The sequence below is a fragment of the Myotis myotis genome, unplaced genomic scaffold (assembly GCF_014108235.1).
Source record: "Myotis myotis isolate mMyoMyo1 unplaced genomic scaffold, mMyoMyo1.p scaffold_m19_p_7, whole genome shotgun sequence".
Classification (NCBI taxonomy): Eukaryota; Metazoa; Chordata; class Mammalia; order Chiroptera; family Vespertilionidae; genus Myotis; species Myotis myotis.
In genome coordinates this window covers 83,295,517-83,308,432 of record NW_023416379.1, presented here as the reverse complement: position 1 = coordinate 83,308,432, position 12,916 = coordinate 83,295,517, and the positions used below count along the sequence as shown (strand labels likewise).

The 12,916-nt window shown below is 48.8% G+C and overlaps 1 protein-coding gene across 3 annotated transcripts in view; it reads right to left on the bottom strand.

The window, feature by feature from the left end:
- Window positions 1-12,916, bottom strand: part of CLIC5 (chloride intracellular channel 5) — a 155,207-nt gene that overhangs the window by 7,099 nt on the left and 135,192 nt on the right. For 2 of the 3 annotated variants that reach the window (XM_036317249.1, XM_036317250.1), the window contains exon 5: window positions 3,951-4,135. In XM_036317249.1, the coding sequence (XP_036173142.1) occupies window positions 3,951-4,135 (185 nt within the window). Of the gene's footprint in view, window positions 1-2,114; window positions 2,214-3,950; window positions 4,136-12,916 lie in introns of those variants that run through there. The other variant, XM_036317251.1, reaches the window with a different exon arrangement.

The following is a 12,916-nucleotide window of genomic DNA, read 5'->3' as shown; positions in this document are numbered from 1 at the left end:
GAGTAACCACAATAACAGACATTTATTTCCCATGTGCTCTGCTCCAGACACTGCTGGGAGCACTCTGCAAGCTACTTAAATCTCTAAGTAAGTATAAGGCAGATTGTATTATGTCCCATTCTGCAGATGAGAAAAGTAAAAGGTTAAGTAAGTAGGGATTCAATAAACAGTTATATTTCATCTTTACCATCCCCAGCTATCCCAACATCAAAGTGTGGTTCGTGTCATATGTTATCAACTCACTTAATTTTTAAAGACTGAAGATCCTTAGCAATGAGCAAACTGAAGCCACCAGAGATTTGGTGGCTTACACAATGTAACACAGAAAAATAATTAATGCAACCGATATTGCAGAGTAATCACTAAGATTTATTATAGTCCCTGCTTTCTAATCTACAGTTCTCTCCACTTTGCCACTCAGCCCTGTGTAAATGACAAAGGAATAGCTCTCCTTGGTTATGCCACTCTTGCTGCTTTTCTACAAACCCACCCTTGTGTTTGCTCCTTTGTGATGCTGGGGCTAAGACTGCTCAAATCACACCTCTGCTTTGCCTGCGACTCCCTGGTAGGCTCTACCAAACGGGGGCGCTAGAGATAAAGCCTGTGATGGTGGAGGAGGGCAGAAGGAGGTGCCCCTTCCTATTGGCTTCCTGTTCATGCCAGTCTTGTTTGCTCCTGTAACAGCAGCTGCATCCAGTTTGCTGTTTTGCCAGCACATGGAACCTGCGTCATCACACCAGCTCAGAAAGGCCAGCACCCAACAGTGACCCCACTGCAGAGGTTCAGTCCCAGTCTCACCAGCCATTCTCTGAACTTGGCCCCCCAGCATCAGCTAAGCAGCGCCCCACCTCAGAGGTCCAAGGCCCCTCATCAAAGTCTCTACGTTTTAATAATTCCAACCTCTTCCATTTGCGCCTCCTGCCCTAGGGGTAGTAGCTGCTTCCTAAAGGTAGAACTTCCTTGTTCGTTTTGTCTTCCTAGTTCTTCAGTACTCACTACCTTCTTACATTAAAGTCTCTCAGTTAAAATGACCGGTTTGGTGTAGTTACCGAAGAAGGCACCCCCTCCCTGCTCTGTCCAGCTCGGGTGTGGCTAATAAGGAAAGGCAGTGGAATCGGAGCCTTCAGCATGACACCCACCAAGAGGGAACGCTGGGGCCAGCGCCCACCACCAGCTCTCCTTGGTCTCTGCTCCCTGCAAGTGAAGGGCCCCTGGGTTTGCCCACAAGCCTTTGGAAGAGGCTGTCTTGGCTAAGGAGCAAATCCATGCAGGAATGGTGGGTTACTAGCTGATGGATAGAGTGGCCTCAGGTCTCTCCATGCTGGAATTTACCCTCAAGCTTTTAAAGGATATACTATGAGCTTGAAAACAGAAGAAATGCAATGTATGAAAACATATTCCTGTTTGCTGCAAGAGCTGGACAGATCACGGCCCCCGGCAAGGGCCCAGGGGAGGCTATGAAAGGCCCACCATGTCCTGCCTGCCTGAATCGTGTGCCCGCCTTCGTCACAAAACTGGCTGTTTCCTTGGGTGTTGGCTTCACTTGAGGAGATGAGACCTAGAAGGGAGCCAGACAATGAAAGTTCAAACCAGACACTCAGTGAGCACCTGGGCCAGAGCCACTTGGCTTCCATGGATGAAGATGAACCTGAAAGAGAGCCAGGAGGGAGGGAGGGGGAAAGAGAGGTAAGGGGGGAAAGAGAGAAGAGAGAGAGAGAGAGAGAGAGAGAGAGAGAGAGAGAGAGAGAGGAGCGCACATAAGAGTGAGGGTGAGATTCGCACAGGAAGCTCTGACGTTTGCAGGGACTTCTAGGCTCATGTTCTGAATTTGCTCTTTCATATGAAAACAGTTAGCTCCCACAGCCCAGATTAAGTTTTGGCGTCAGAAGCCAAGCTGGAGGCCTGACTTGGCTCCCCTTCGCTCTTTCTACACTTCAGAGGTTTGCCAGGTCTCTGGGATCTGATAAGCTGGATCAGCAGAAATCCAAGGAGACAGGAGGTGAGGCCCAGCCTTTGTCCTTCACAGGCCATCCTCCTCTGATCCCAGCCTCTCCCAGTGAACCACTCACTGAACTTCTTCCAAGGACAGGGGCGTAACAGTCTTTCAGGGCTGGGAGGAACTGAAGAAATTATAGGATAAAGCACAGGGCCTGGGAGAGCCATTTGTTTACCTTATTCAGCAAGCGATTCTTGAGTGGGTAGTCAGCACATGTCTGAGTGAGAGAGAAGGAAGGAGGGAAGAGAGAGAAGAAGAAGAAGAGAGGAGGAATAGAATCCATATCTATTCTTTTAGGCAAGAGAAAAATGACTTCCAAAAAGAGTAAATGACCTGCCCCAGCTCATGCTGCCAGTTGGTAGCAGATATAAGACCAGAACTTGGGCCTCCTGACTTCTAAAATGGAGGCCTTTCCATTGCATCACTATGTCACAGTATGACTGAACTGGAGTCAGATCATCCCAAATGGCATCACTTGTTCCTCAGGAAAAGAGAATAAAGGATGTTTTGGGGGTGGAGTGGGGCATGTGCTACTTAATAACTTCAAAGAGATGTTGCTTGGCTGGACTCACCATTGACCATTGGCTTGGCCCTGAACCCAAAGTGTCTTCCTATGAATAGGTTGTATCTGCCCAGCCCATCAGCACTGCTGTGCATGATTCCCTCCCAGGCTCAGCTCAGGCCGAGCCCATGGGAACACCAGTGCAACCCAGCTGAGCGATTTCAACTGAAGCAGGCTGGAGAGAAGCCTGCATACCTAGCCCAGGACCTCAGCTGGAAAAGACAGGCAGATATCCAGCTGATCAACGACTGAAGCTGATTCTTCTCAGTGAGAGGTAGACAGACACTGAGTATCATAAAGACACAGCTAGATGATAAAACAAAATTGATCAATGAGTATTTCTTAAAGGGCCGCCACTATCTGCCCATCATCATGCTTAGAGAAGGCCCTATGTCACAGAGCTTACTGTCTGAGACAATAAGACATAAACACGTGTACAAATAGAGAAGCGTCTAATTCGACCCCATTGCATTTTTCTCCTGGCTGACAGGGTCAAAAAAGGGTGTGAGAAGTGTTAGTTTAGAGAAGTTTGGGGGACACACTGCTGTCTTCAAATGAGATGAAAAGAACAGCCCTGTCCCTTGTTGTTCCAGAGAGTAACGGGTGGCAGGGGGCCACTTGGAAGGCTGTTTTAATCATCTGAGCCATCCAAAGTGGTGGGGCTGGCTTGTGAGGCAGAGGGCTCTTCATCATCAGAAGCGTGAGGCCACAGATGCGCAGGAGCCTGTCACAGCTGTTACGGATGCACAGAAAGTGGCCCGGTTTGGGAAGGGACATTGTATGGGATAACCTCAGAATTCCCTTCTTTCCATCTCACAGATCCTAAGATTCTTTTAGGAAAGGATTACACTGCCTGTCAAAGGTGGTCAGAAAGTAAAATAGTAAAACAATGATGTCCCTTCTTGCAACCTCCATCCCTTCAACTGATCGAGGAGAAAGAGGTCGCCTGCCGCCCTAAGGGGTTGCTAGCGGGAATGAGAAGGTGGGTCTGTGCACAGAGAAAACATGCACATGCGAGCACATTTAATACAGGCGTGGGGGTGTGGCCAGTGGAAACCTGTGAGGAAGAGGCAAGGAAGAGGCCTTTGGAGTGACACGACTTTGTATAATTATATATGATAATGCAATAGCAGCTATTATATTTTGAGTCCTTACAATAACATGCACTTCATGCATGTTATTCTCCCAACAACCCTAGAAATAATCAATCCATGGGTGAAAACTGAACCATACATGGAGGCTATACAGCCAGCACGCAGTGGAGACTGGCTTGGGGTCCCTATTCATGTGACTTCTCACCCAGCAGGCGGCACTGCCCTTGGCTTAACCCCAGTCTAAGATGGAGTTGGATCTGGCCAGTCCTGGCCAGCACTGTGGGTAGAGGTCTCTTACCTTGACCACGTGGAGTTTGGGCAACAGATTGCAGTCGGCCAGGGTCAGCTCATCCCCATCCAGGAACTTGCGCCGGGACCCCTTGTCATCGTCCCCACAAGTGTTGGCGTCGATCTCCTCTGGCAGAGGGGTGCTCAGATAGTCATCCAGTTTCTTCAGTGCCTTGTTCAGGCCTCTCTCAAGGGCTGGCGTGGGACAGCAAAAGGAGTGCTTTAGTCATCCTTGCCGCTGGTTACAGCCACAGTCTTCACAGTAAAGTGGCTTTATCCCGAATCCGGTTCCCCTCATCACACTGCCAGCTCCCTGAACAATACAAAACCTGGCAGCCATTAGCACGATGCAGAAGAGTATCAAGTGGCCTGAAAAAGGAGACCTTGACCAAACAGTAGACACTAGCTAATCCTTTTTAAAAATATAGACAGATAGGTGATAGATAGATAGATAGATAGATAGATAGATAGATATGCAATCATTGGCATATAGATCAGAGCTTAGTGCTTATCTTCAGAAGATGTAACAGTAGTCAACTTTCATCATCCTTTCTTGTGTATGTATATTTTCCCAATATTCCACAATTAACCCACATACCTTTATATAAAGAAAGGCCTGTTAAATAACTAATAACTGTATAGCAGCCCGAGGAGAGAGATATGCACCAGATTTTGTGGGAGCATTGACCATGGCTAACCCAACCTGAGAGGGGAGGGAACAGGCTTCCTGGAGGACAAGACATAGGAAAGTGGCGGCCCCTGCTTGGCACTGCCCCCCAGAGAACCAGTGGGTGTCAGGGAGGCCTGCTTGAGTTACTCTAAATATCAGCACTGTCCACAAGGGGAGGGCCAGGGCCCCAGGCGGCGGGCTCCACTGGGAACATGCAATCACAGCCGAATGGAAACCTGCCAAGGCCACAGCTCTGAGGATGCACATTTACAGGAAGAGAAGGTGGCAGAAGACTTTGACAGTCTTGCCCCAATAATTATCTCCCCACACATTCGTTTAGTCACAAGAGCAGAACAAAATACTCAATAGAGTAACTGCAGGAACTCACTCCCACTGAGTCTTTCCACCCAGAATCACACAGACCACTCCGTCATGGAGCGCTGACATGGCAACTGCCCACCTGAGCCCAGAGCAGGGAGCTGGAGGAGGTGGCTGGCCGCGTCACTCACTCATTGGCCACTGCATCTGTTTCATCAGCTTCAGCCCCCACCAGCCGTATTCCCCAGACTCTGGTTTACAGCGTGATGCTGAGATCAGAGGAATCAGTCCTGATGTTAACTCTAGCGGATAAATGGGAGGTGCTGGCCCTAGAGGAAGATCCTGGGGACTGTCTCTCCTTCAGAGTTTCCCAAATGTGCCTCATGTTAGCCACTCCTCACATAACCCGAGTCCGTCTTTTCATAGAAGGCCTTTTGTTTGAGACAATGAGAGGACACCAGCCCAAAACAAATCAATCGAACGCTTGCTGGAATGTGTAAAAACAGACTGGAGGTTGGACATAGTTTCTCAATACTTCCTTCTCCCTGGTGTGGCATTTGAATTTGAACTTCATCATCTGCTTTGTGTTTCCAGTTTGGGAGAACGGAGCAAGCGGGGCTCGGGGAAATGCTTGTATTCCCCTTAGTAACCGTCTAGACTGGGGTGGGATTGCAAGCCTATTCAAGGGCAATAGCCGAGGGTTGGTACCCAACAACACTTATTATGCTCCCTCCCCGCCCTCCAAGGACTTGTGATTTATGTTGGGTTTGTTTTCGTCCTTAAATCCTCTACCCTTTTTACTTTGGGAGATTATGATAAAATCTTAATTAAAATGAAGAAAGAAAAAATATTAATAGAGTGCCTGTTGAAATTTGACCAACTGATTATCATCCGAGGCGAAGAGACATATGAAGGGAAGTGAGACGTTGCAGGTTCTGATTCCAAATGCCCTGAGCAGGCCTCTGCTCAAATCTGTGCCCAAGTCACCCAGCCTGGGAACTATCATGTCATTCGGTGAAAGAGGCCGAGCCCAGGGTAGCAACGGGAGCTCCTTGGGCGGCTTGTTCTGGGTAGTTACAGAATAGTCATGGGGATGTAAAGTATGACACAGGGAATATAGTCAACATTGTAATACCTAGGTATAGTGTCAGATGGATATTAGTTTTACTGAGGTGGGGGGGGGTCACTTTGTATGTTGTATAAATGTCTAATTGCTGGAATGTACACATGAAGCTAATATAATATTGTAGTTAACTGTGTTTGAAAATTAAAAACTATTTTTAATAATTTAAACTGTCTCTCCAGTGATCTCTTGAGATGGAAAGGTAGAATTTGGCAATGGGCATGGTTGTTGCCTTATGTCACAACTGTGATATACCACGATGGCCCGTCCTGAGCGTGTCAGCTTCATCACTTCTCTTTGTGTGTTTGGATAAGGAATGTGAAGGTGCAGTTGGTGGCCCTTACAGTAGAGAGAAGAGGGGATGAGGCAGGAGGGATGGGGCCGTGTGGCCTGGAGCTAATCCCGCCCAGGTGGATTGACTGTGAGGCTGCTAAAGCTGACGCTTCAAGGCCCCGTAATTGTGTGGACCCCTCCCAAGACCTTGGAGTTGACTTTTAAAATTATTTACTAGTACTTATTACATTGGCGTCAGATCCTGCAAATCTTGGAAACATCCTCCATCTTGGCACTTACTAACTATGACCTGGGGTAAGCTTCTCAACCCCGCAGGGCTTCAGTTTTCCCATCTCAACTGTGGGACTAAAAATCTCTCAAGCTCGTACAGCCACTGTGAGGATTCACTCAGATTATGCAGGGACAGTGCCTGGCCCATCGTAGGAATGAATGACAGCTACTGCCATTGCATCACCAAAGGTGACAGTCACCCTGCTCTTGGGCCCTCACCCCATACCCCTGGTCAGTGTGTTCCTGAAAAATCTAAGGCGTGGCAGAGAATGGGTGATTCTGAGAAGCTCCAGTGTGAAGCCTGATGCCCCGAGGAGGAAATAAACAACCAGAGAGGACGTTCTGCTTCTGCCGATTTAATGTACAGCCACCGCCCTGATCCTGTGCCCACTGGGGACCCTTCTCAGGGACAAGCCGTGCTGAGAGGCACGGCCAGAGGGAATGGGCCCACAGGCCTGTGTGCTAACACGCTGCCTATTATCGAATAACAAGTGCCAGCGCCAACACATTGCCTGCCAGGTCTTTTCCGTCCTACCTGCCAACTCACTGCTCTGACCCTGGCTCAGTCTGGCATCCATGGGACTTAATTATCTCTTTCGCCGACGGCACCCAGGCCGTGGAACCGTTGGTGTTGAACTTTCTGCTCTGGTGAGAGTGGGGGATAGAAAGGAAACCAGAGTAACCGGGATGCTGATCCCTCAGTGTTTGCATGTAAAGCTCTCTCTCCAAAACCTCCTTCTGAATAGCAGGATGGGTTACCCTTAGACCACAGCAAACAAGCCTGAGGGCAGGGGACCCCAAGACTCAGAACCACTAATATCCCAGGCACTTGATGGATACCCACTCCTTTAACTGCTTCTTCCTCTCTCCACCCCTTCCCGTAAAGATTTATTCTGTACCACACACAAACGCACTGGGTAAAATATGAGATGAGGAAACAAGGGGGAAGAGTTCATAAATATTCTCAGCCATATGCAAACAATCTCAAATTTATTTTTCTGTTTTTTAAGGAGGGAAAAAATATCCACCCATTCCATGATCGCTTCCAGATTCATTGAGGTTGTTATTACATAAGACCCAATATTGTTTTCTCGTCATAGAGAAATAATGACTTGGGAATGGCAATTTGAGCTAAGAAAATAGTATATTCTTACCAGGGCATGGAGGCTGAATGGGGACCCAGGAGCCAAGACTCCAGCTCGGCCTCCAACAGGCTCTTGCAAGCACGGCTCAGCCCTGGGTCGCTGGCGAGCTCTGTGCACCCGGGCGCCGACCAGCACGCGGCCATGCAGACCCCTCGCTCACGTTCCCTCGAGCAGAGCAGATGCCAAAGGCGCTCCTTGAAAGACAGGCATGGCTCTGGGGGCCCAGGGTGCTGTGCTCAGTTTCCCTGGCTTGTGAACTTGGGAGAGATAAGAACCATGGTTCCCCTCTGACGACATCAGCAGGCTGGATGGGGGTCTATTCAACGTGCCATGGAAGACACCGCGGCTCTGGAGGCTGGTCCCAGGCCCAGCACCTTCCACCCCACTGGGTTCCTCTCCTCGCTCTAGTCCTGCTCCCCAGCACCAGCAATAAATGCACTGGCTGAACGTCTGAGGTGGCCCACCGGGATGCTTACGCCATCCAGCATTTAAATACGCAGTGAAGCTATTGAGATGCACCTTCGTATTCATCTCCATGTCACAAAGAAACGGGTCTCAGACTTATCCGAGGCTCACGCATGCAAGCAACTTTTCAAACCACTCCTGGTGTACAAAGCAAAGGTACCTGCCTGTTTTTAACTGTATGGTTTTCTGACAAGCTCCTCACCCCTGGGTGATGGGAAAACAACTTCAATGTAGTGTCTTCTGGATTATAACTGAGTCTAATGTAATAATCGAATGGTCCCTCCAGAGAATTCCCAGTTGCTTTTGCATAAAAATGCTGTTTCTCAGACAGTCTCCTTATCTGCTCTTCTCCCTGAGTCCTAGGGGTGGGTGGGGAGGAGTCTCCTGTGACCTCATGGCATCTGGAGGTATGAGTCCTGGGATCCACAGGGTAGAAGGTCTGGGAAGGTAACACAAGTCCTGCGTCTCTTCCCTGTTACGCTGAACCTCTGCTTCCTTCCAGAGTAACCTTGGGGTGTTGCTCCTAGAGTGTGGTCAGAGGTGGGCTGCTGGCCTACCTCCAAAACCCTGGCAGGACACTGAGTGAAGTGCCCCATGGGGCTTCATGGACATGTCCCTAGTCCCTTGGTGCCCTTGCCTGCCTCCTCTCCATCCCCAAGCCCCCTGGCAAGAAGGGGTGGCCTTTCCTGTCCGCGTTCCTATGTCAACCACAGAGCAGCTAGCCTCCCTGTGAGCTGAGCCCTCCAGGCCTGGCTCTTAATGTGCTAAAATTAAGAACTAAAGAAAATTTCAGACAATAGCTTGGCTTGCAAAGCTACTGTCTTGCTGCAAATGCTATTTTGAATATCAGAAGCTAAATATTGAATTTCTTTTTCTTTCTTGGAATTCCTCTAAAGAAACCCTCATCTCTCGTGGGACCGATGAATGCCTAGGGCAGATTAGAATCAGGAACTCAGAAAGGCAAAGAGAAAATATTTTAAAAATAGCAACCCTCCTAGATGAGTTAGGAGAAAAATCAGGATTTAAAACAGGCCGTTGGATTCCAAAATGTAAACTTCTTCCACTCTGCAGGGTATCGCTGGGTGCCAGGACCACCCCATGGCTCCCTGGCGGCCATCTTCTCTTAATGCCGCAGACCTCTCCCACTCACCACTGTTCCCCTAACCAGATGTGGCCATCATAACGTCACTCCTTATGCCCTACTTTCCAGATAATTCTTTAAAATACATTTTTAAATTGATTTCAGAGGGAGAAAGGGAGAAGGAGAGAGATGAGAGAGAAACACAAAGCCCACTACCTGAGCATGTGCCCTGACCAGATATCAAACCCGCAACCTCCTGGTGCATGGGATGATGCTCAACCAACTGAGCCACAGCAGCCGGGAACTTCCAGCTAATTTGTTTGATAACGTATTTGTGTTCTGCTATGAATGCCCTGATGCCAGGAGTCCTTGGTGCTCTCAAGGACCATGACTGGGTCTACAAGGAGAGAGCCTACCAGGACCCTTCACATCATTTCTCAGCAACAAATACCAACTCTCAACTCGGCCTGTACTTGGACCCATGATGTCACCTTGTCTGTGTGACAGCAAAACACCTGGGTGAAAAGTGAGACGTGCAGTTGGGTTTTTGCCTATGAAGAAAGAATTATCTAGATATGGAGAAATACCTGGAGGACTAAATGAAGTTTTTACTTTCCATCTTCTCTTTGGAAATCATGTCGATATAACCAAAGGATTAAAAAAAAAGCACAGTGATGGTTCAAGGGAGATAAGAGCAAATATTTCTCCTGCCAGCCTATATTCTTGGGGAGAAAGTACAAAGATGACCATACCTGGTATGACCATATTGACTTTGATCATTTTAAACATGAATGATAATGTCATGGGGGAAAAATGAAATAAGAATTCAATATCACCTCTCCTTCACCTTTGCGGGGAAGAAGCCTTTCTTTAGAATCTGAGAGAGGTTAAATGGCAAGGTGCCCAGGGCCAAGGGGGCAGAAGAGAGGCGGGGCCGGAGCAGCAGCAGCAGCAGCAGCGCCCGGGAGCCGGAGAGTTATGAGAGGCGACAAGAGGAGATGGAGGCCCGGCGGGCAGAAAGGCAGACACTGCTGTCCTGAGGTGAGGCATAGATGTGCTAAGGGAAGTGTGAGGACAGCTGGCTTGGTGATGGGCAGTGTAACTCCCTGACCCCAAGAAACTTTGGTAAAGATCCCCATTCATCTTTCCAGTTTGGGGAATTGAAGTTGTGTAGCTTTTCTTCCCTGGAAAAGTCCTTAAAGACATGGTATGATGGCCCAGTTACTGCTGGGTTATGTGAGAATGACCACACAGAGGCAAAATTACCAACCAGGCAGAGACGGGGGGTCACACCGTCTGATCCATAGTGTCCCTTGTAGAACAGAGCAGGTAGGGGGTGGCTGATCCCCATGGTCCCTTTGTCTCTTAAGGCAATATCTGTGCCCATCCTTACAACACACTGAGGCAGAAATAAAAAGCAGGGTTGTAGAAGATGGGCTTTCTTTCAGGTCTGCTTGGCCCTCCTCTTCCGTGTGCCTGGGCCTCCTGGCTATGTGAGCATGTCACTATCATCAAGGAAGGGAAAGAGAGAGCTTGGGTGGGGAGTGTCAGGTAGGCCTACACCAGGCTTCCCTGAGAGTTCTTGTGCTAACAGACATGGTAGCAGAGTGGTACCATTTGATCTCCAAGAGACTTGGATGTGAGTCCTGCCTCTGGTGACGGCTGTTCGCAGTTGTTACTGAAGCACCCTGTTCAGAGTCCGGTGCACAGCGGGACCTCACAGGAGATGGGGGCTGCTGTTTGAGGTAGAACTTAACTTGGTGAGAGGATGGGGAGGAAGGGGAGAGTGAGTGAACGTCTAAGAGCAAGCTATCAGCTCGAGGCAGAAGTTGTCTGAAGGGAGCTTGTCTGGGCCTCCCAGAGCTCCCCGGGTGCAAGGAGAAGCCGGGAGCTGAGAGGATGGAGCTCACTCTTGCATTTCCCAACAAGCCCAGGGTCCCGAGTCTCCCGGAATCTCCTCTTTGGGGTTGGCCTTGTTCTCTCCAGGCTACGTGGGTGTGTCAAATGCTCTTGGTCTGATAGTTTGGAGAATTCGTGTCCACCTTTGGCATCAGACCGAGAACACTGGACTTGGCCTCAGGGTCCAAGAGAAGATCAGGTCGTGTGGGCGCGGCTGTGACAGACCCAGGGGCTCCCACGGGAAAGCAATCCCGGGTCTCCGTTTCTAGGCACTGGTGCAAACAGGAAAGGGGGGGAGACAAAGAGCAGTTTATGAGAAAGCAAATTGCAAGGGCAGCTTCCACTGCTCCCTCGTGCTGCGTCAGCCCGGCTGGAGAGGCCTGGGCAGCTCACACGGCTGTGGCTGGTGCTTGTTTGTTCTAGGAAGGATTTTGGTCTTGAATGGGAGGGTGAATTAAATGACAAACTCCCATGGCTCTTTCCAGTAAGAGGCCAGTCAGTGATTCTTTACTCCCAAGGCAGGATCCAAGTCTTAAACTCTGGTGGATGGGGATACAGGACCTTGCTGGATGCCCCACTCCCCTCTGGCAGAGAGAATCACGGAGAGCATGAGACACTGATATACTTCTGGGAAATTCAGGGGTTTCTAGGGGAAGAGACCCATCTCTGTATAGCTTGAGTATATGGCTTCCCTCAATCCCCAAGCCCTATAGGGGATCCTTGTGAAGAATCCTAGTTTTTTGCACAGCTCCACAAATCAATCTGAGATTTGCTCTATGTTCAGAAATACTGTTCCCAACAACAACAACAACAAAACATGGGTTTAAAGGAAAGCCTTCGGTTGCGTTTAAAACACCAGCATGGTGAAGAATTTAAGGCGACTTCAGTGAGCCCTTCGTAAGACTTTTTTATAAGTATGAAGGGAGGTATGGACAGTATAGGCAATTCCAGATTCAGATGATTTTCTGGCTCTCCTAAAAAGCCATAGTAAATTTGAAGGCAAAGTTAATCACATAGGTCTTCACATTGAGGGTATCTTTTGTGTACAGGTAAGCGCCCCAGATGTTTATTTACCAACAGGAGGAGGAGAGACAGAGAGACGGACTCTGAATGGAGCCAACCCAGAGAGGAAACTGCAGGAACTCACCAGGGAGGCTTGCTGCTGGAGCCACTGGCAGAGAATGTGTTCCCTAATTAGGGAGCCCGCCCAGGCTTTAGGGATGGGGCGGTGGCGACCCCTGCTGGTCAACTTAAAAAACTCTTCTGCATCTTTCACAGGGAACATGTATGTGTGTTTTCTATTAGGCTTTCCAGAAACTCATAAATGGTTGTAAAACCCATTGTGCTAATAGAAAGAACGACATAAATGCTGACTGAAGCTATTAATGCTGGTTGTAGTTTATGTAGCAGACTGCATAGGGCTGAAAACTGTGAGTTTTTTATGGTGACTTTATAACAGGTTATTTTTAAGTATCAGGCCATAGATTAGGTTAAGTGCTGATGTCCAAACATTTGGAATGAGCTGGTCAGGGGAGATTCTAACTTCCTCGGGGGGCGTGGGGGGGCATCTGTCCTAGTGCTTAGGCCTAGAAACTTTTCTCCTCCACCCTCGCTTCCTCCAAACACTCAGGCTGACACGATTTAACCACATTTTGTCTTGCTTCATCCTCAAAGGCCCACATCTTTTATACAAGAGCCGTTAACAAATTTA